The sequence below is a fragment of the Bufo gargarizans genome, chromosome 5, assembly GCF_014858855.1.
Source record: "Bufo gargarizans isolate SCDJY-AF-19 chromosome 5, ASM1485885v1, whole genome shotgun sequence".
In the NCBI taxonomy this organism is placed as follows: Eukaryota; Metazoa; Chordata; class Amphibia; order Anura; family Bufonidae; genus Bufo; species Bufo gargarizans.
The window spans coordinates 267,670,291-267,691,280 of NC_058084.1; the positions used below are offsets into that span (position 1 = coordinate 267,670,291).

Consider the following 20,990-nt stretch of genomic DNA (forward strand, 5'->3'; position numbering starts at 1 on the left):
CCATGAGTGGAAAACTCCATCCTTCTCTTTTTACTGGCTTCAGTGCATAACGATCTTCTGACGTGACAACACTTTGCTGTGCTATAACCAGCCCCACTTACAGCATATAAGGTTCCTGACATATTAACACACTGTGGTAGAGTAGTGCTAGTAATAACTGTGCTGAGAGAGCCGCTTAGACTGCAGAGGACTTTTACATTCCGCTTTGCATATCCTTTAGCAGATCAATATACTAATCTCCAGCAGAAAGAATACCAAGCCTCAAAGAAAGACAGCAAGACATTTAAAGGGCAACCAAACCTAAAGAGAACGGCTTACAGAAAGAGATGACAATATCATACACGCATATGGATGTAAATAGTTCCGGGGGACTTCAGAATGGATAAAGTTGGACTGATATACCATAGAAGTCCATAGAAAGCGCATAGAGGGAAAAGTGCTGTGCTATTGCCTTATACTTCTCAGTTCAGTTCTCATGTGGACTCTCTTTCAGAGATGGACTATCTGGACTGATAAGTATATGACAATAGCACAGCACTTTGTCTATTGCGCCATATTTCTATGGAATATTAGTATTAAGCATGTATGTTGCAAGTTATGGATTGAAGGAGATATGAAATGAAATACATATGAGACTGATAGTGGCCGTGTCATTGGGTGGACTGTGGACTGGGAGAGGCCTGACAGATAAAGCTTCTCCTCACACTAAAGTGGCTGATAACAGGGAACAACAGCCTGCTTTTCTGTAATACAGGATTCTTCACAAAGTAGTTGTATCCAGACCAGCATGTACCTGCTAGCTGGGATTTAGGATTGCTCTTCTGGGTTGTCTTGCCATTTCCCCACACGCAGGCTTTATTCAACCTGAAATCAATACCTAATGCTACAGCGCTGCTAAAATTAACCTTGCATTATTCCTCCTGCTAATTTTAAATCAATAGATGCAGCTTTTAAAAAACCTTTTAGAAACTAGTCAGTCCATTCCCTTGCTCGACTCTACACTAAGCAGGGCACAAATACAAGACAGGCAATATCTAAAGCGCCAGTCCTCAAATTCTCACCACAATTAGATTATGGCAGATTAATACTATTCATGTTTTTATTATGTTGTGTGCAGTTATTTGTATCTTTATGTTCCTCAAGTAAAGATGTCTCACTTCAGCAAATAGCATTTATCATGTAGATAAAGTTAACACAAGGCACTTACTAATGTATTGTGATTCTCCATATTGCCTCCTTTGTTCACTGGATTCATTTTTCCATCACATTATATTTTGCTCATTTCCATGGTTACAGACTACACCACAATCCATCAGTAGTGGTCGTGCTTGCACACTACAGGAAAAAGTGCTAGCCTCTCCAGTGGCCGGGACCATTACCTATTCCTATATTGTGCAAGTACGACCACCACTGATGGATTGCAGGGTGATCATAACCATGTAAGCAGTGTCTAATTTGATAAAAAAAAAATGAATCCAGCCAGCAAAGGAAGCAATATGGATAATAACAATACATTAGAAAGTGGCTTGTATTAACCTTCTCTACATGATAAATAGCTAAAGAGGGAAACAAATGGAATAGACGGCTCTACCACTCAAGCAGATGATCGAGGTGCGGAGCTGCTAGAACTGCCTCACCCAGTCAGGAGTGGAATACTTAAAAGAAAATTGATAAGCAGGCACTCTGATTTGGGTCAATCTATTGATTTATTTGTATATATGGTAAATGTAGAGTGTATAATATATTAAAATAATGTTACAATAAAATGAGTAGATGAAGAATTGTATTGAAGAATTGAATTCTGCTAAATGTCCTTTTAATGGATAATAGTAATAAAATGTAGAAATAAGTGGGTCATCACTAAATAGTTACCAGCTGGTATTGAGGAAGGTTGTAATAATAAAATATTTTAATAAAATATAAATAATGCACTAGAAAAAATGATGCGCTAGTAAAAAATGAAAACGGTAAAAAATAGAGGATAATTGTCCTTATAAATAGAACAGTCTTTTCATGAAATAGTAATGCGTCTTTCTCCTTATCTCCCCATATATAGGATAGTCTTTTTATGGGGCGATATACTCTAGATAGGAGATAAATAGGTAAATAATGTGCCGTATGACTCCTTTTATATATTCACCGCTATGGAATCGAAGAAAAATGATGCGCCTTGTTGCTATATATAGATGTCAGTTGATTTTCATAAAGCCGCAAGGATGTACATTTGTATTTTATATGTAGCAATATATTGTTGTTGTACTTCTTATGCGGGTGCTGTGGGAAGAAGGGATGCTCTGTGCCCGAGTGCGGCGTCCCACACTGTCTCTTACCCTTCACCCGGCGCTGCTGTCTTCGGTCCTCTGGCGGTGATCAGTTCTCCCTGAGCGGCTATCTTGAATCCAGTTCAGGAGTCGGCGGCGTATCTCGTGTTGCCAAGGACGCCGGGAGGCGTGGTTTGCGCGTCTGGAGGGTGACGTAGGCTGTCACTTGATCGCGATTTTTTCGCGGCTTGTTCTGAATGGTCCCGGCCTATTCTGAGTGCTCCTCTTGCTCTGTTTCGAGTAATGGGAATTCTGACAATCTTCTGCTCCTTAAACGCATTTCGGGAGTCTTCTCTCTGGTGGTCCTCGAAGCCCTGCATCATGTACCACCTCCTCAAGCCTCAGTTTTACCCAGACCGTTTCTTTAATAGAGGTATTCCCATCTTATCAAGTGATGGCATAAGGCTAAGTCATGCCATTATTTTGTGAGTGGGAGTGCCGATGTACAGAGGAAACTCTACCAGCATTGCAGCTCCTTCATTCTGAGGATTGGTGGAGGTCCTAGAACTTGGACCATAACTGATCCTAAGAATGCAGGGGCAGTAGTGATGATATTTTTCATTATACAGCGGTGCTCCTGGTTGTGCAAGGATGTGCCACCTCCCTAATCAAGACACGTATTTCAGCTGCTTCATTCTTAGGATCGACAAGAGTCCCAGTCTTGTGCCATTAAAATCTACAGATGTGGCCAGCCTTATCCTGACTCCACTTTAATGCAATTTGTTGTATTACTGTAATGTGATTTTGTTACTTTAACACTTTAAGCCAGTCAGGATAACATAATCATGGACAGTTCTATTATTTTCACAAACACTGGAAAAATGCTCCCTGCTTCCTCAGTCTGTCCAGTTTACAGACAGCTGGCAACCATAGGGATCCACTGGCACTGGCCAAATAGTCAGTTCACTGCAGCTTTCAGCTCTTCTTCTTGGAGCTGGACCCCGCATCTAGTTTAACAAAGCCACCACATTATTGAATCCCGTCAGGTCTCTCTACCCTCCCCCCCCACAGATTTCAACCTGTCAGTTTAGGAATAAGGACACGTGCATGATTTGCTGCATTTTGGCTACAGTGTTAAAGCAGTTGTCCCACCATCAAATGTTATTTTAAAGGGGTTGTCCACTGGATTAATATTGATGATCTATCCACAGGATAGGTCACCAATATCAGATTGGTGGTAGTCCAACTCCTGGCACCCCCGATAATCAGCTGTTTAAAGGTGGCATGGTGTTTGTGCAAGTGCTCCTTCCTCTTCCAAGTTTATATACACGTAGTCTTCTTTGTAGCTGCGGTGCAGGGTAATTATAACTGATGTCCCACTCAAGTGGATGGGACAAGAAACGGATCTCACAGGCGGACCCAGAAACGGCAGAGTGAAAGTAGCCTTACTCGATCTCCGCTAGATGGGAAAGTGCTCTGCTTCCGGGTTTTAGCACATTTGACCACGCCATCTGTTCACGGTCAGCATTACAGCCGATCGCGGACATTAGCTGCAGGTGTCTGCTGTATGAAACAGCAGGCACCTGGCAACTATGGCACGCACTCTGCTCAGGAGCAGGCGGCATCTGTAAAGACCAGACATATATGTACGAAGAATGTAGTGAAGGGGGTTAAGGGTCCAACAAAAGTCGCTCAACAAAAACGGTTACAGTTACACAGCGAAATGTGTAGCACGATTTCTTGTTGCTGAAAATTCACACAACTTTTTCTGCCAAGTCCAATCAGCCCATGTTTCACATGGACCCAGTGGTGGGAGCCGTACCTAAAAGATTTTTATGGCATATCCACAGATGTCCACATGGCAATACTAATATATCTCTGTAAAGAGTTCAGTGCAAATATCAATAACTAGACTAAAATATGCGAGTTTAAATAGTTTACAGCAGGCATACTCAAACTGTGGCCCTCCAGCCGTTGCAAAACTACAACTCCCAGCATGCCCGAACAGCCTACAGCTATCAGCCTACAGCAGGGCATTGTGGGAGTTGTAGTTTTACAACAGCTGGAGGGCCGCAGGTTGAGCATTCCTGGTTTACAGTAATGTGATGGTGGAGCTCACTGAACCAAACTCTCAATATGCAATTTCACACTGTGGGTTTGCAGACTAAAGGAATGCTGATTTCTGTGTAACTGTAAAGGAAACTGCAGACTACGAGTACGTTTAAAGTTCAGGCACATGATGTGGGCTCAGAAAAGCTGTAGAAGTCATGTACATACTTCTGCAACTACCCACCTGACGGCAGGACCAGTTCCATCGTGTTCTCATCATATTCTAAATCTTTCTCATGTGTAAGTTCTCGGTCAGCCATTTCTAAGTCTTCGTCGTCTTTGTGATCTGGATAACTGGACCTATTGAACAAGAAAACAAACTGTTGGAGGACGGATCCTACAAGCGAAACTCAAGCTGTTACAGTCAAGTTGGTAATAAGTCTATTTCAGGAAGAGACAGACAACCGAAGACACCCCCTCCCCCCACATTCTGGTCATCGGTAGAGGTCATCTGAGGTAACCATCTTGAAGCTGCTTGGGAATAACTGATTTCTGAATCTCTCTTTTAATTAACCGGAACAAGAGTTTGACTAAATCATTAAATGGCTGTTCAGTAGTGAAGATTGCATGCTTTCTTTATACCTGAAATCGTAAAAGTCTGCGAACTCCAGAGCAGCATCTCCATCTGTGAAGAGCTTGCAGTGGCTCTTGTCATTCATGTGGGCTTGCACGGATTCTGTAGTGTAAAAGGATTTCCCCCTTTCATTACACCACAGACAAATCTTCCCAACACCGACCTTCTCACCTACAGGAGTAGCAAATAAGCAGGTAAATATGCAAACAATATGCCACATCCACTACTTACATATAGATACAAGGTAATGATACATGCAATCAGCAATGGATACCTAGATCCCAGTTGTCTGCCACATAGGTTATCTCCATCAAGATGGCAGCTGTCATGTACCCTGGATGTGAAGAAACTGATTTCCCAGTTCAATTACACAACTCATTTACTAAGTCAACCTACCTAAGTAACGGATGAAACCTTTGAGATCCATGAGGTATTCAATGTCTGGAATAAAGAAGCTATGGACTTTGGTCATATGGGCGACATTCTTTACTAAAGTGCGGGAGTGATGCAGGCAGAACAAGCAGTCTGTAATAGGGATGGCTCCAATGGGAGGAGTAGTACCCTCAACTGCTGTTGCAGAACCGGCATCATCTGCTTCATCGACATCCTCCATCTCCTCATCACTGTCTTCTTCCTCCTCATCTGAATCCATGTCTTCCCAATCTGCAAAAATAAAAATGCACATATTTCAAATGAGCTTAAATGTTGCTTACTGTCAAGGTGATGATTATGTTATACTACAGGTAACCATCTGGGGGTGTAGTGCCTCTACCACTCCAGTGGAAATTAAAGCTTTACCTAAATCTGACTGACATCAAAGGCAGTCCATGTATAATGGAAGTTTTGGTTTCAATTATGGGCACAAGGCAGACAGAGCAGAGCTGGAGAGGGTACAGAGGAGGGCAACTAAAGTAATAACTGGAATGGGGGGACTACAGTATCCTGAAAGATCAACATTAGGGTTATTCACTTTAGAAAAAAGACGACTGAAGGGAGATCTAATAACTATGTATAAATATATCAGGGGTCAGTACAGAGATCTCTCCCATCATCTATTTATCCCCAGGACTGTGACGAGGTGACATCCTTTGAGTCTGGAGGAAAGAAGGTTTGTACACACACATATAAGAGGATTCTTTACGGTAAGAGCAGTGAGACTATGGAACTTTCTGCCTGAGGATCTGGTGATGGTGAATTCACTAAAAGAGTTCAAGAGGGACCTGGATGTATTTCTGGAGTGTAATAATAGTTACTTGAGATGGGTTGTTGATCCAGGGAGTTATTCTTTTCCCTAAGTTGATGAAAACCGGCGTCTATCTCAGGGGTTTTTTGCATTCACCTGGATCAGCTGTGCAAGAAAATAGGCTGAACTGGATTGATGAATCTCTTTTTCCAGCCTTACAAACAATGCTAACATTTAATAGGGTTGACTGGTTGCTCTACGCAACACTGATAACGTCTTTATGGAGAGGGCGGTGAAGTCTAAACATCTACCAAGAGTTCCTTAAAGGGGCTATCCCATATTAGACAATGGGGGCATATCGCTAGGATATGCCCCCATTGTCTGATAGGTGTGGGTCCCACCTCGGACCCGCACCTACAAGGAGAACGGAGCCGGGGAGAGTTGTGGCTGGAGGACCCCGGATTTCCCGGGGTCCGTCCACCACCAGGCGCAGCTCCCCGCCTTTCCCAATGAAGTGAATGGGAGCACACTGCACATGCGCAGCCACAGCTCCCATTCATTTCTATAGGGCCGATGGAAATAGCCGAGCCAGTGCTCGGCTATTTTCGGCGGCTCCATAGAAATGAATGGAGGGCGGCTGCACATTAAAGTTTCTCCGCTCCCATCGGTAGGACCCGCACCTATCAGACAATGGGGGCCTATCCTAGCGATATGCCCCCATTGTCTAAGATGATATAACCCCATTAAAGTTGTATAATGACAAACCAAGTCAGGTGCACGGTGCATTACCTTCCTCCTCCAAGGAATCTTGAGTGTCACCCTGAGCTGCCAGTTTCTTGGCTTGCTCTTCATACCACTGTAACCTGGGTGGCTTGTCAGGCCTTAACCTGGTCTGCTGTTCTTGTTTGCCAGGATCCCTTTCTTGAGCCATGCTGGCTTTCTTTTTGGGAGAGGAGGCTGGTTGTGCCTTGACAGCCTGCTGAATAGCTACATTCATGGCATCTTTATCGACATTTTCCGGTCTCATGCCTTTCTCTAGATTCTTCTCATTCAACATCTCAACCTTCTTAGTGATTGCTTCAGTTGCCTTCTTCTCTAGGTCCAAGTGCTTTTTGGATTTCAGGTGGTTTTCATAAGCATTGAATGTTGAGAACCTCTTGCTGCAGGCTGTACAGTAGGTGGCGGTTTCTTTGCTCTGCTCCTCCACCACAGCTCTTTGGGCAAGAACCCGTTCTTGAAAATTTTCTGCTGTTACTGGTGGCATGTCAGCCACCTTCCTCTTCAGGTTGTATCTGTGCCAGTCTGTCTTATAATGAGCTCTCTGGATATCAGGATCAGCAAAAGCTACCCGGCATGTAATGCAGGTGTACGAAGCCATTTTTATCCAAGGATGATTTCCTAGAAAACGGGAAAAGAAATAGAAACATTTTAAGGAGATTTTCTTGTGTGTTGCCATAGCAGAAAGCAAATCTCAAATACAAGATGATTCATGGGCTGTCTCTTTTTAGACGGTGTAATATAGTGGCTATTTATGCCTTTCTAATGCACGCTACACGCAGAACCTCGCACTGCTCATCAGAAACAGTGGTATGGTGCACTGATCGCTTAAGAACCGCAGGAGGTTCAGGTCTTATGTCTGTAATACCGGAGGAATCAACATCTGCATTATACCTGTCTGAAAGTGGCCTTAGTTAATGCGTTGCATTAGGTTTAGGAATTGACCATTTTTAATTAGTATTGCATTTAGTAAAGGAGGATGGAAAATTATGTACTATATAATTCCTAGTACTTAACTGAAAAAGGCTGATTGGCGCAGTCTTGCGATTGTTGCGTTTCTTATATCACATGGCCTCTGCCCCAGTTTTTTTAAAAGCACAGGCTCTTGGTGATGTATACGCTATGGACACCGTGAAGATGTGGTCCCACCTCGACCTGTCATGGCTGAGAAGGTAATAACCTCAGTGACCCCTGTGTAGGTCTCAGTCACTGCTATGGGACTTATGGAAACACCAGAGCGCTGGCCACTTGGCTGTTCCCATAACCCATGTTATTTTGTCTGGTGTAATGACACCATGACGGGAACTGAAATGACCCCATTACAGCCAAAGTGTTCATCATGCAAGGGATATTGCATGACATTCAATGTTCCTAGCTGTGGATATTTCATTTTCAGACTTTAGGACCATGGCCACTTTCTTGAAGTGGTGGTCACATTCTGCTTATTGCTTTTCTATGACGGGTAGTCAGGATCAGGCATTGGTATAGTATGTGCAGTGTCTCCTGCTTTATATAACTGAATAGGATGGCTGCCAGACATGAGACGTTCTCCTGTATGTGAGTGGAGTGTAGATAAGCACTATCATTATTTATAGAGAATCCAGTGTGGACTTTGGACTGAAAACAGCTCTTCATTATGTATACCGTACTTATCTATACTTTCTTTCTCCAAAACTCAATACAGTGATCCCTCAGGATACAATATTTTCATCATACAATGGTCTTTTCTGGGACATCATAAGCTTAAACCTGACTCAAAGTACAATGCCTCAGACTCCAACCAATCAACATGGGTATTTCACTGGTAAACCCCCTTATTGGTTGTCCTGCAGCCCCTTTGCGGTACTATGTGTTCTGTACTGCCCCCTGTCTGTGCCGGGATGATCTCTGGTACATTTATGTAACATGCAAGACCCTGAAGAAGGTCCTGCCCTTACGGCTTCTAGCATCTATTCCTGTCTGTTTTACGTAAGGACTTGCTTTATCTGTCTTGATTACCTGCTTATTTTTCTTAATACTTCACTTTTTCTTATTCTGGAATGCTATGGACTGAAATGACAGTGGTTTCAACTTACACTGATCATCCCGGCCAATATTGTAACTTGAGGGACCACTGTATATATTCTCCTATGTAAGGGTCCAGTGCAGGACTGTCACAAGCACCCATCAGCGATAAAACTATTCGATCGGCCTTTTGGCCTTACACACAATTTTGCTCTGGTGGATTTTGTTCACTAAAAAAGGCAGTAGAAACCGATCCCATTTTTATCCATACCGCATGTGTTTTTAATGGCAGTATTTTCTAAACTGTGTGAATGTGGTTTTTTTTTTCTGTTTCTTTCCGACAGATAAGATGACAAAATGCCAGAAAAAAAACTTCAAAAGATTGAACATGCTGTATTTTTAAACAAACACCAGACTTCCAATTAAATAACATAAAAACAGCAGTAGCAAAAAAAAACACTTGTGTCCTGTGTGTTACAGCTCCCAGAGACTTTCAGCAAACAGGGGTCTGGCAGTCCCTGATAGCCGGACACCTGCTGTATGCGCTGGCATCGGTGAAAACACTGATGCCGATGCATTAACCGTTGCACTGCCGCGGTCAGCGCTGACCGCGGCATGTGCGGTATCCTGCCGCGTGTCCATCGGGTCCCCGCGCTGCTGTGACGGGGCGTCCCAATGGCTTGGACGGCAGTCCGATGTCTTCCTTAGGCATCGTGACTGCCATCCATGTGAGCCTGTGACATCCAGGGGGCTGGATCTCACAGGCAGAAAGCTGTAAGTGTATTAGGGCTCATGCACACGACCAGTTGTCTTGCGGTCCGTTTTTTACAGATCTGTGGTTACGTATCTGAGGGGTTTTTTTCTCCGATTTAAGTCCTCTTATGTTCCGTTATTCCACAAAACATATCCGTATGCAATCCATTTTTTGCGGATCGGAAACTGAAACAGTAACTTATTAATCACCAAACACATGAGCAATATGGGCTGGGCATAGCATTTCTACAGTATGGATCCGCAAAATACGGATGCCATACAGATGTGTTATGTGTGCGTTGCGTATTTTTTGCGGACCCATTGACTTGAATGGGGCCTCGGACCGTGCATGAGCCCTTACAGTGTGAAATACACTTACAGCCAATGCATTACTATACAGAAGTATTGTGATGCATTGTAAAGGGGATAAGACCCCCAAAAGTAGATTCCATCTACGCATGCGCCGGTACTTGGTGCATGCGTAGATGGAATCCGGGACGATGATAGAAAATAGACGTCATCCTAGAGTGCCCGGCGCCGAGGAAAAGGTCACCAATAAGAGACGAATGACGTGGATATCTATGCACCGGAACTACACACGCCATCCGACCGAGGCCCGGGAACGTCACTGGCGGAAGCTGAAGTGACGGAGGTAAAAGAGGAGTGGCCAGACCACGTCACCAGTGCAAGCAGGGTGACGTGGACAACTGATACGGGAATAAAACAGGGATTGGCTGCTACCAATGCCAATCATAGAGAGCCTAGCCCTGATAGGTTATTCAAACCCCACCCATAGGAACCAAACCTATAATATTCAGGGATCCCCCTTCCAATGCAAACCTGCATTATCCCCTGAGGACGCCGAAGTTCGGCGAAACATGTAGGGATGTGGGAGCATTAATAATTTTTTAGTTCAGACTGAGCTAGTGAGCATTTAAAGCGGAGACTTATAGGCAACTAAATACAAAGTTGCTGCAGAGATATTGATCAGTAGGGCGAGCCCTGAGAAAGTATATCAGGTGCTATCCTACTATGTGATGTGTATTGAGAAGAGAAATACACAGTGGAATTTACAGTCTCACTGCTCACTCTGAGGAATTTTACCCTTTTTAAAAAATTAGAGTGATATTCTTTCTTTTTTAAAATAGAATCAATAAAGGTATATGTTTTAATAAATAAAAATAAAAGATAGCCAGTAGGTGATCCAAGTCACGCTTTGGTCTCCTTGACCTCTGAAACTTGCGCTATTCATATGAAACCCCTCCTCTTTCACCCCTCTGGCCCGCCCTAGGTTCTTCAGAAATCCAGAGGCACAAGAGCGTTTAAGGCAACTTTCACACTGGCGTTTCTGGGTCCGCTTGCGAGATCCATTCAGGGCTCTCGCAAGCGGCCCAAAACGGATCAGTTCAGCCCCAATGCATTCTGAATGGATAAGGATCCGTTCAAAATGCATCAATTTGGCTCTGTTGCGTTTTTTAGACTGTTACTAAAACACAGCTTGCTCTGACGATGAGGAGCCGAACGGATCTGTCCTGACTTAGGCTACTTTCACACTTGCGTTCAGAGCGGATCCGTCTGAGACGGATACGCTCATATAATGCAGACGGTGGCTCCGTTCAGAACGGATCCATCTGCATTATATTGATAAAAAATGTCTAAGTGCGAAAGTAGCCTCAGACGGATCCGTCCAGACTTTACATTGAAAGTCAATGGGGGACGGATCCGTTTGAAAACTGAGCCATAGTGTGTCATATTCAAACTGATCCGTCCCCATTGACTTACATTGTAAGTCTGGACGGATCCGTTTGCCTCCGCACGGCCAGGCGGACACCCGAACGCTGCAAGCAGCGTTCAGGTGTCCACCTGCTGAGCGGAGCGGAGGCTGAACGCTGCCAGACTGATGCATTTTGAGCGGATCCGCGTCCACTCAGAATGCATTAGGGCTGGACGGATGTGTTCGGGGCCGCTTGTGAGCCCCTTCAAACGGAGCTCACAAGCGGACACCCGAACGCTAGTGTGAAAGTAGCCTTACAATGTAAGTCAACGGGGACGGATCGGTTTTTCACTGACACACTATGGTGCAATTGAAAATGGATCCGTCCCCCACTGACTTTCAGTGTAAGTCAAGACGGATCTGTTTTAACTTAGACTTTTTTTTTTTCCCTTATGAACGGATACAAGCGTTTGCATTATCAGTGCGGATCCGTCTGTGCAGATACCAGACGTATCCGCACCAAACGCTAGTGTGAAAGTAGCCTAATGCGCATGTGCCGGCCCGTACATCTAGCCTTGTGCCTCTGCCCATAATGGAGAATGAAGTGCGCTGGATTTCTGAAGGACCTAGGGCAGGCCGGAGGGGTGAAAGGGGAGGGGTTTTCACATGAAAAACGACGAGAAGCCTGGGCATCTGCTGTTTGCACGCCGCCCCTAGGCACCTTCAGAACCTAATTAAGATATTTAATAAAATATGTTTTTGGCGAAAAATAAGCAACGGACAGCTATACGGTAAGTAGCATTCCAATATGGGGACTATAATGCAGATCATGGTGTTAGTGTTCTATAATGGTCAGTTTAAAATAATAGGTATTGCCACATCCGTATCAACCTGAAAAGCAAAAAGTTAAAAAATGCAAAAACAGCCTTTTTTTTTTTACCTTGCCTCACAAAAAGTGTAATACCAAGTGTTCAAAAAGTTTTATGTACCCCAAAATACTACCAACGGAAACATCACCTTATTCTGCAAAAAATGAGCCCCTACCTAAGACGATCACTAAAAAAATAAAAACCAATGCACTCGTAAACCAATCCATCAAAATCTGCGCTGCAAAAGCCATATGGCACTCTTTACCTTCTGAGTCCTGCCATGGGCCCCCACAGCAGTTTACCCCCACATATGGGGTGTTGCCGTATTCAGGAGAAAATGGGTAACAAATTATGGGGTGCTTTTTCTCCTGTTACACCTTGTGAAAATGAAAAATTTGGGGCTAAAGCAACATTTTCTTGGAAGAAATAAAAGTTTTAATTTTCACAGCCAAGCATTTCCAAATTCTGTAAAACGCTTAGGGGGTCAAAGTACTCACACACAGGCGTGCGCGCTCACAGGAACGGAAGGTAAGCGAGTGGATCTCCAGCCTGCCAGCGGCAATCGCTCGCTGGCAGGCTGGAGATGTGATTTTTTTTTAACCCCTAACAGGTATATTAGACGCTGTTTTGATAACAGCGTCTAATATACCTGCTACCTGGTCCTCTGGTGGTCCCTTTTGTTTGGATCGACCACCAGAGGACACAGGCAGCTCAGTAAAGTAGCACCAAACTAAACTACACTACACTACACTCCCCCCCCCCCTGTCACTTATTAACCCTTTATGAACCACTGATCACCCCTGATCACCCCATATAGACTCCTTGATCACCCCCCCCCCCCCCGGTCAGGCTCCATTCAGAGGTCCGTATGATTTTTACGGATCCACAGATACATGGATCGGATCCGCAAAACGCATACGGACGTCTGAATGGAGCCTTACAGGGGGGGGTGATCAATGACAGAGGGGTGATCACCCATATAGACTCCCTGATCACCCCCGTCATTGATCACCCCCCTGTAAGGCTCCATTCAGACGTCCGTATGATTTTTACGGATCCACGGATACATGGATCGGATCCGCAAAACACATATGGACGTCTGAATGGAGCCTTACAGGGGGGTGATCAATGACAGAGGGGTGATCACCCATATAGACTCCCTGATCACCCCTGTCAGGCTCCATTCAGACATTTTTTTGGCCCAAGTTAGCGGAAATTTTTTATTTTTTATTTTTTTCTTACAAAGTCTCATATTCCACTAACTTGTGTCAAAAAGTAAAATCTCACATGAACTCACCATACCCCTCACGGAATCCAAATGCGTAAAATTTCTTTAGACATTTATATTCCAGACTTCTTCTCACGCTTTAGGGCCCCTAAAATGCCAGGGCAGTATAAATACCCCACATGTGACCCCATTTCGGAAAGAAGACACCCCAAGGTATTCCGTGAGGGGCATATTGAGTCCATGAAAGATTTAAATTTTTGTCCCAAGTTAGCGGAAAGGGAGACTTTGTGAGAAAAAAAAAAAAAAAAATAATAAATCAATTTCCGCTAACTTGTGCCCAAAAAAATTCTATGAACTCGCCATGCCCCTCATTGAATACCTTGGGGTGTCTTCTTTCCAAAATGGGGTCACATGTGGGGTATTTATACTGCCCTGGCTTTTTAGGGGCCCTAAAGCGTGAGAAGAAGTCTGGGATCCAAATGTCTAAAAATGCCCTCCTAAAAGGAATTTGGGCCCCTTTGCGCATCTAGGCTGCAAAAAAGTGTCACACATGTGGTATAGCCGTACTCAGAAGAAGTTGGGGAATGTGTTTTGGGGTGTCATTTTACGTATACCCATGCTGGGTGAGATAAATATCTTGGTCAAATGCCAACTTTGTATAAAAAAAAAAATGGGAAAAGTTGTCTTTTGCCAAGATATTTCTCTCACCCAGCATGGGTATATGTAAAATGACACCCCAAAACACATTCCCCAACTTCTCCTGAGTACGGCGATACCACATGTGTGACACTTTATTGCCGCCTAGGTGGGCAAAGGGGCACACATTCCAAAGAGCACCTTTAGGATTTTACAGGTCATTTTTTACACATTTTGATTTCAAACTACTTACCACACATTAGGGCCCCTAGAATGCCAGGGCAGTATATCTACCCCACAAGTGACCCCATTTTGGAAAGAAGACACCCCAAGGTATTCCGTGAGGGGCATGGCGAGTTCCTAGAATTTTTTTTTTTTGTCACAAGTTAGCGGAAAATGATGATTTATTTTTTTCTAACAAAGTCTCATATTCCACTAACTTGTGACAAAAAATTAAAAATTCTAGGAACTCCCCATGACCCTCACGGAATACCTTGGGGTGTCTTCTTTCCAAAATGGGGTCACTTGTGGGGTAGTTATACTGCCCAGGCAATTTAGGGGCCCTAATGTGTGCGAAGTAGTTTGAAATCAAAATCTGTAAAAAATGGCCGGTGAAATCCTAAAGGTGCTCTTTGGAATGTGTGCCCCTTTGCCCACCTAGGCTGCAGAAAAGTGTCACACATCTGGTATCGCCGTACTCAGGAGAAGTTGGGCAATGTGTTTTGGGGTGTCATTTTACATATACCCATGCTGGACACCCCAAAACACATTCCCCAACTTCTCCTGAGTACGGCGATACCAGATGTGTGACACTTTTTTGCAGCCTAGGTGGGCAAAGGGGCACACATTCCAAAGTGCACCTTTCGGATTTCACCGGTCATTTTTTACAGATTTTGATTGCAAACTTCTTCTCACGCATCTGGGCCCCTAGAATGCCAGGGCAGTATAACTACCCCACAAGTGACCCCATTTTGTAAAGAAGACACCCCAAGGTATTTTGTGATGGGCATAGTGAGTTCATGGAAGTTTTTATTTTTTGTCACAAGTTAGTGGAATATGAGACTTTGTAAGAAAAAAATAAAATAAAAAAAATCATCATTTTCTGCTAACTTGTGACAAAAAATAAAAAGTTCTATGAACTCACTATGCCCATCAGTGAATATCTTAGGGTGTCTACTTTCCGAAATGGGGTCATTTGTGGGGTGTTTGTACTGTCTGGCCATTGTAGAACCTCAGGAAACATGACAGGTGCTCAGAAAGTCAGAGCTGCTTCAAAAAGCGGAAATTCACATTTTTGTACCATAGTTTGTAAACGCCATAACTTTTACCCAAACATTTTTTTTTTTTATCAAAGACACGTAGAACAACAAATTTAGCGAAAAATGTATATATGGATGTCTTTTTTTTGTGCAAAATTTAACAAATGAAAGTGAAAAATGACATTTTTTTGCAAAAAAAAATCGTAAAATTTCAAATAATAAAAAAAGTAAAAATGTCAGCAGCAATGAAATACCACCAAATGAAAGCTCTATTAGTGAGAAGAAAAGGAGGTAAAATTCATTTGGGTGGTAAGTTGCATGACCGAGCAATAAACGGTGAAAGTAGTGTAGTGCAGAAGTGTAAAAAGTGGCCTGGACATTAAGGGGGTTTCAGCTAGCTGGGTTGAAGTGGTTAAAGGGATTCTGTCACCAGGTTTCACCCCCTCCAGATAAAAATATGGTTATGTTCAGGGAGCTTTAACCATTCCTAATGTGGTCTTATAAATGTAATCTGTAGGCTCATTTTGCTAAAAATACGCTATTACTAACCTGTCATTCATAAAAATAAGGTGCCCAAGGGGATGTAAATGGCTCCAAGCTGCCGCCCGCACACGCTGCCGTTCGTGCCCAGCGCCGCCTCATAATCTTCTGTGACGCCTCCTGCTCTCTCTCCCTCCCTCCCCCCTCCTCCTGCTGTAAGATTGCTGTGACGCCTCCCGCTCTCCCTCCCTCCTCCTCCTGCTGTAAGATTGCTGTGACGCCTCTCGCTCTCCCTCCCTCCCTCCTCCTGCTGTAACATCGCAATGTTACAGCAGGAGTAGGGGGGAGGGAGGGAGAGCGGGAGGCGTCACAGCAATCTTACAGCAGGAGGAGGGGGGAGGGAGGGAGAGAGAGCAGGAGGCGTCACAGAAGATTATGAGGCGGCGCTGGGCACGAACGGCAGCGTGTGCGGGCGGCAGCTTGGAGCCATTTACATCCCCTTGGGCACCTTATTTTTATGAATGACAGGTTAGTAATAGCGTATTTTTAGCAAAATGAGCCTATTGGTTTTACCGATATTATCGGCCGATATTCCCGATTTTGACCGTTATCAGTATCTATTTTGCCGATATACCGATAACGCATGGGGAACAAGGATCGCGCTGCTGTCAGCGCTCTCCGTGTTCCCTCAGCAGCACAGGGGAGAAGGAAGCCGTGTCTCTCCCCCTCCCCCCCCCCCCCCCCCCTGTGCTGCTGCTGCCACCAATGAGAGGAGGGGGGACAAGAGAAAGGGAGGGAATGTGGCCACTGCGCCACCAATGTCTAATACTGGGGTCGGGGGAGGGGCGCCCTGCGCCACCAATAATGGTAACTCTCATTAATTCATATACAGGAGGCGGCTCCCGACCTCTGTGAGCTGTAGCTGCGATAGTTAACCCCTCAGATGCCGCACCTGAGGTGTTAACTGCCACGGATCACAGCTACCGCTCATAGAGGTCGGGAGTATTAATCATTGGTGGTGCAGTGCGCCCCCCCACCCAAGCCCCCCAGTATTAATCATTGGTGGCAGTGGCCACAGTGTCCCCTCTCCCCCCTCAGTGGAGGTTCCGATCATAGCCCCAGCAGTGTAAGCCTGGGGCTCCGATCGGTTACCATGGCAGCCAGGACGCTATTGAAGCCCTGGCTTCCATAGTCAGCTCCCTGCTGCTGTGCGCACAAAGCACAGAGCAGCAGGGACAGTGCGAGGTCCTATTCACCCAATAGAGATCTATCAGGGTGAATAGGACAAGGGTTCTAGTCCCTAAGGGGGCTAATAGTAAAAAAAAAAATATATATTATTAATACACACCAAAATATTAATTATAAATGAAAAAGAAAGATTTACAATAAAAAGCTACACGTTAACAATAAACATTCATTTTCAGTAGATTTGTGTAGGAATTTTATTTGATTTTTTTAATGAAAATTCACAGAATATCGGTATAAATTATCGGCCTGAAAGTTCATAGATTATTGGTATCAGTAGGGTTGGGCGATATACCGGTATCACAATATACCGCGGTATTAAAAAAAAACTGCGATATCGCTGTTTCCTAGATACCGCGGTATTTTGTGACGTCATAGAAGCGGTCATGTGCGCTGACCGCTTCTAAATCTGCGTCCGCGGCCGCCCGCCCCAGCATGAACCGTACAGCACATTTACAATTCAGCCAGCGTGAGGGAGGGAAGGAATTCTGTGACTCGCATTCCCGGCACCCGACCTCTGAGAGGACGCTGTGATCCGCGCAATTAACCCCTCAGGTGATCACAGCATCCTCTCAGAGGTCGGGTGCCGGGAATGTTCTTAAGTCCCTGCATTGGTGGCAGTGGGCAGTTCTGATCGGAGTCCCAGCAGTGTAATGCTGGGGCTCCGATCGGTTGCCATGGCAGCCAGGAAGCTACTGAAGCCCTGGCTGCCATGGTATGTTAGTGAGCAGCATTATACTCACGTGCGCCGTGGCCGCCGGACGCTCCTTCTTCTCATAGGTCTGTGCGGTGCATTGCTAATGGTATAAGCATTAGCAATGCGCCGCACAGACAGAAGAAGGAGCGACCGGCGGCCACGGTATAATGCTGCTCACTAACATACCATGGCAGCCAGGGCTTCAGTAGCTTCCTGGCTGCCATGGTAACCGATCGGAGCCCCAGCATTACACTGCTGGGACTCTGATCAGAACTGCCCACTGCCACCAATGATGGGGGACGACCCTGTGGCTTCCAATGATTAATACTGGGGAGGGAGGAGGGGGGGCCCACTGGCACCAATGATGGGGGGGGACCCTGTGGCCTCCAATGATTAATACTGGGGAGGGAGGAGGGGGGGCCCACTGCCACCAATGATGGGGGGGGGACCCTGTGGCCTCCAATGATTAATACTGGGGAGGGAGGGGAGCCCCACTGCCACCAACGATGGGAGGGGGGGACCCTGTGGCCTCCTTGTGGCTGCCCCCATACAGTATAACGCCTCCTTGTGGCTGCCCCCATACAGTATAACGCCTCCTTGTGGCTGCCCCCATACAGTATAACGCCTCCTTGTGGCTGCCCCCATACAGTATAACGCCTCCTTGTGGCTGCCCCCATACAGTATAACGCCTCCTTGTGGCTGCCCCCATACAGTATAACGCCTCCTTGTGGCTGCCCGGCTGCCCCCATACAGTATAACGTCTCCTTGTGGCTGCCCCCATACAGTATAACGTCTCCTTGTGGCTGCCCGGCTGCCCCCATACAGTATAACGTCTCCTTGTGGCTGCCCCCATACAGTGTAACGTCTCCTTGTGGCTGCCCCCATACAGTGTAACGTCTCCTTGTGACCCCAAGTGTTTTTTTCTTCTAAATGGGCATTTATCGCGATATATATCGTTATCGCGATAAATTTCTTAATATCGTTTTCGTGGGAATATTTTTGATATCGTCCAACCCTAGGTATCCGCGCAAAAAAAAAATCAATATTGGTCGATCCCTACCTCGGGCCCTGCTGACAAGAACAGGGGCCCCATGTTTTCCTGTTTGAATGAAGCAGTGGTCACACACACGCTGCCGTTCCATTACACTCTATAGAGCAGTCAGAGATAGCCGAATACTGTAATGGGTCATTCCCTTAGGCCTCTTTCCCACAAACTATACGGATTGGCTCCGGGTGCAATCAGTGAAAATCACATTATTTTGCAAGCAAGTTCAGTCAGTTTTGTGTGCGATTACGTTCAGTTTTTTCACGAGTGGGTGTAATGCGTTTTTCACATGCGTGATAAACTGAAGGTGTACAAACAACATCTCCTAAGCCTCATTCATACGTCAGTGTTTGGTCAGTGATTTTGAGCCCAAACCAGGTTCAGCAGTCAGTGGAAGCTCCACTACTGGTTTCGGCTCATAATCACTGATGGAAAACACTGACTGTGTGAATGAAGCTTTAGAAACCATCAGTGAAGATGTGCTGGAGACAGGGGTTATTAGGGGGCTCAGACTGCAGTACAGGTATCGCACAGGGTGGGGTGCTGGAGAAGGGGTTATTAGGGGCTCAGACTGCAGTACAGGTATGGCTGAGTGCTGGAGACAGGGGTTATTAGGGGGCTCAGACTGCAGTACAGGTATGGCTGAGTGCTGGAGACAGGGGTTATTAGGGGGCTCAGACTGCAGTACAGGTATGGCTGAGTGCTGGAGAAGGGGTTATTAGGGGGCTCAGACTGCAGTACAGGTATGGCTGAGTGCTGGAGACAGGGGTTATTAGGGGCTCAGACTGCAGTACAGGTATGGCTGAGTGCTGGAGACGGGTTATTAGGGGGCTCAGACTGCAGCACAGGTATGGCGGAGTGCTGGAGACAGGGGTTATTAGGGGGCTCAGACTGCAGCACAGGTATGGCGGAGTGCTGGAGACAGGGGTTATTAGGGGGCTCAGACTGCAGCACAGGTATGGCGGAGTTCTGGAGACAGGGGTTATTAGGGGGCTCAGACTGCAGCACAGGTATGGCGGAGTGCTGGAGACAGGGGTTATTAGGGGGCTCAGACTGCAGCACAGGTATGGCGGAGTTCTGGAGACAGGGGTTATTAGGGGGCTCAGACTGCAGCACAGGTATGGCGGAGTGCTGGAGACAGGGGTTATTAGGGGGCTCAGACTGCAGCACAGGTATGGCGGAGTTCTGGAGACAGGGGTTAGAGGTGGTACCAGGGTTAGCCACATCTTCTCCCAAAATGTTCACCTGAGCGGGGTCAGGGACTGAGGACAATCCCTATACAGTGCTACAGAATATGCTGACGCTATATTTTATATATATATAACGCCACATCCGAATAGTAAGGTTCCTGCACCGCATGTCCACTCCATACAGAAGGAGTTCACTGTCCTGCAGGCAGTATTATTAGTATGGCTCTCATATACTGTAATTAGGTAAGTGACTACTCACGTCCACAGCTCTGTCGCGTTTCCTAGACTTCACTTCCTACTTCCGGTAAAACCACAGACATGTGCGAGTCCAGAGCGCCCCGTGACGTCTCTACCGCTCACGTGGAGAATCTCTTTTACCATATTGGATTCGGGCGAGCTGTTGCTCGATCGTATCCTGCCACCTGCTGGTCAGTTCAGAGAATGCAGTCTCAGAGCGGTTTCTGATGCATATGTTGGACTGAGGATGACACCTGTACACTAGGAGATCAGCTCTGCAGCAGAGTGACATGAGTGCATCCACAGGAGACAACTGTGTACAGCCTCTTTTTATTTCTATTTTTCTGCTCCGGCGACATACAGAAGTGCATTTTTCCCATTAAATGACAGAAACAAGTGGTGCCCAATGGATCCTTTTTTATTATAATGGGGTTTGTGACCGGGAGCCGAGATTTTTTTAGCAGAATATGTGATAGAGACCCCTAACAGAGCTTCCCATGCAGACAGCCTTTACGGTACCTGCACACGTTGCTGGTGACGTGTGATTTTTCCTTGCGGATTTAAAGGACCACCCCACTAAAGTAATTTTTTATTTTTTTGGGCTACTTACATTCCTTATACTGGGATATATCAATATATAGTGCTCTTACTCATTTTCGTTCAGCAGTTTCTTAAAAAAAACTGACTTTTATAATATGTAAATGACCTCTCTACCAGCAAGTAGGGCGG

The 20,990-nt window shown here is 45.5% G+C and overlaps 1 protein-coding gene across 1 annotated transcript in view; it reads right to left on the reverse strand.

The window, feature by feature from the left end:
- The window catches only part of ZNF622 (zinc finger protein 622), a 32,932-nt gene extending 12,557 nt beyond the window's left edge, over window positions 1-20,375 (reverse strand). Inside the window, exons 1-5 of the mRNA XM_044293402.1 lie at window positions 20,284-20,375; window positions 6,917-7,525; window positions 5,341-5,607; window positions 4,953-5,115; window positions 4,555-4,670 (exon numbers count right to left, since the gene is read on the reverse strand). Of these exons, the coding sequence (XP_044149337.1) occupies window positions 4,555-4,670; window positions 4,953-5,115; window positions 5,341-5,607; window positions 6,917-7,505 (1,135 nt within the window). The 5' untranslated portion in view covers window positions 7,506-7,525; window positions 20,284-20,375. The remainder of the gene's footprint in view (window positions 1-4,554; window positions 4,671-4,952; window positions 5,116-5,340; window positions 5,608-6,916; window positions 7,526-20,283) is intronic.
- Window positions 20,376-20,990: the final 615 nt, after the last annotated feature.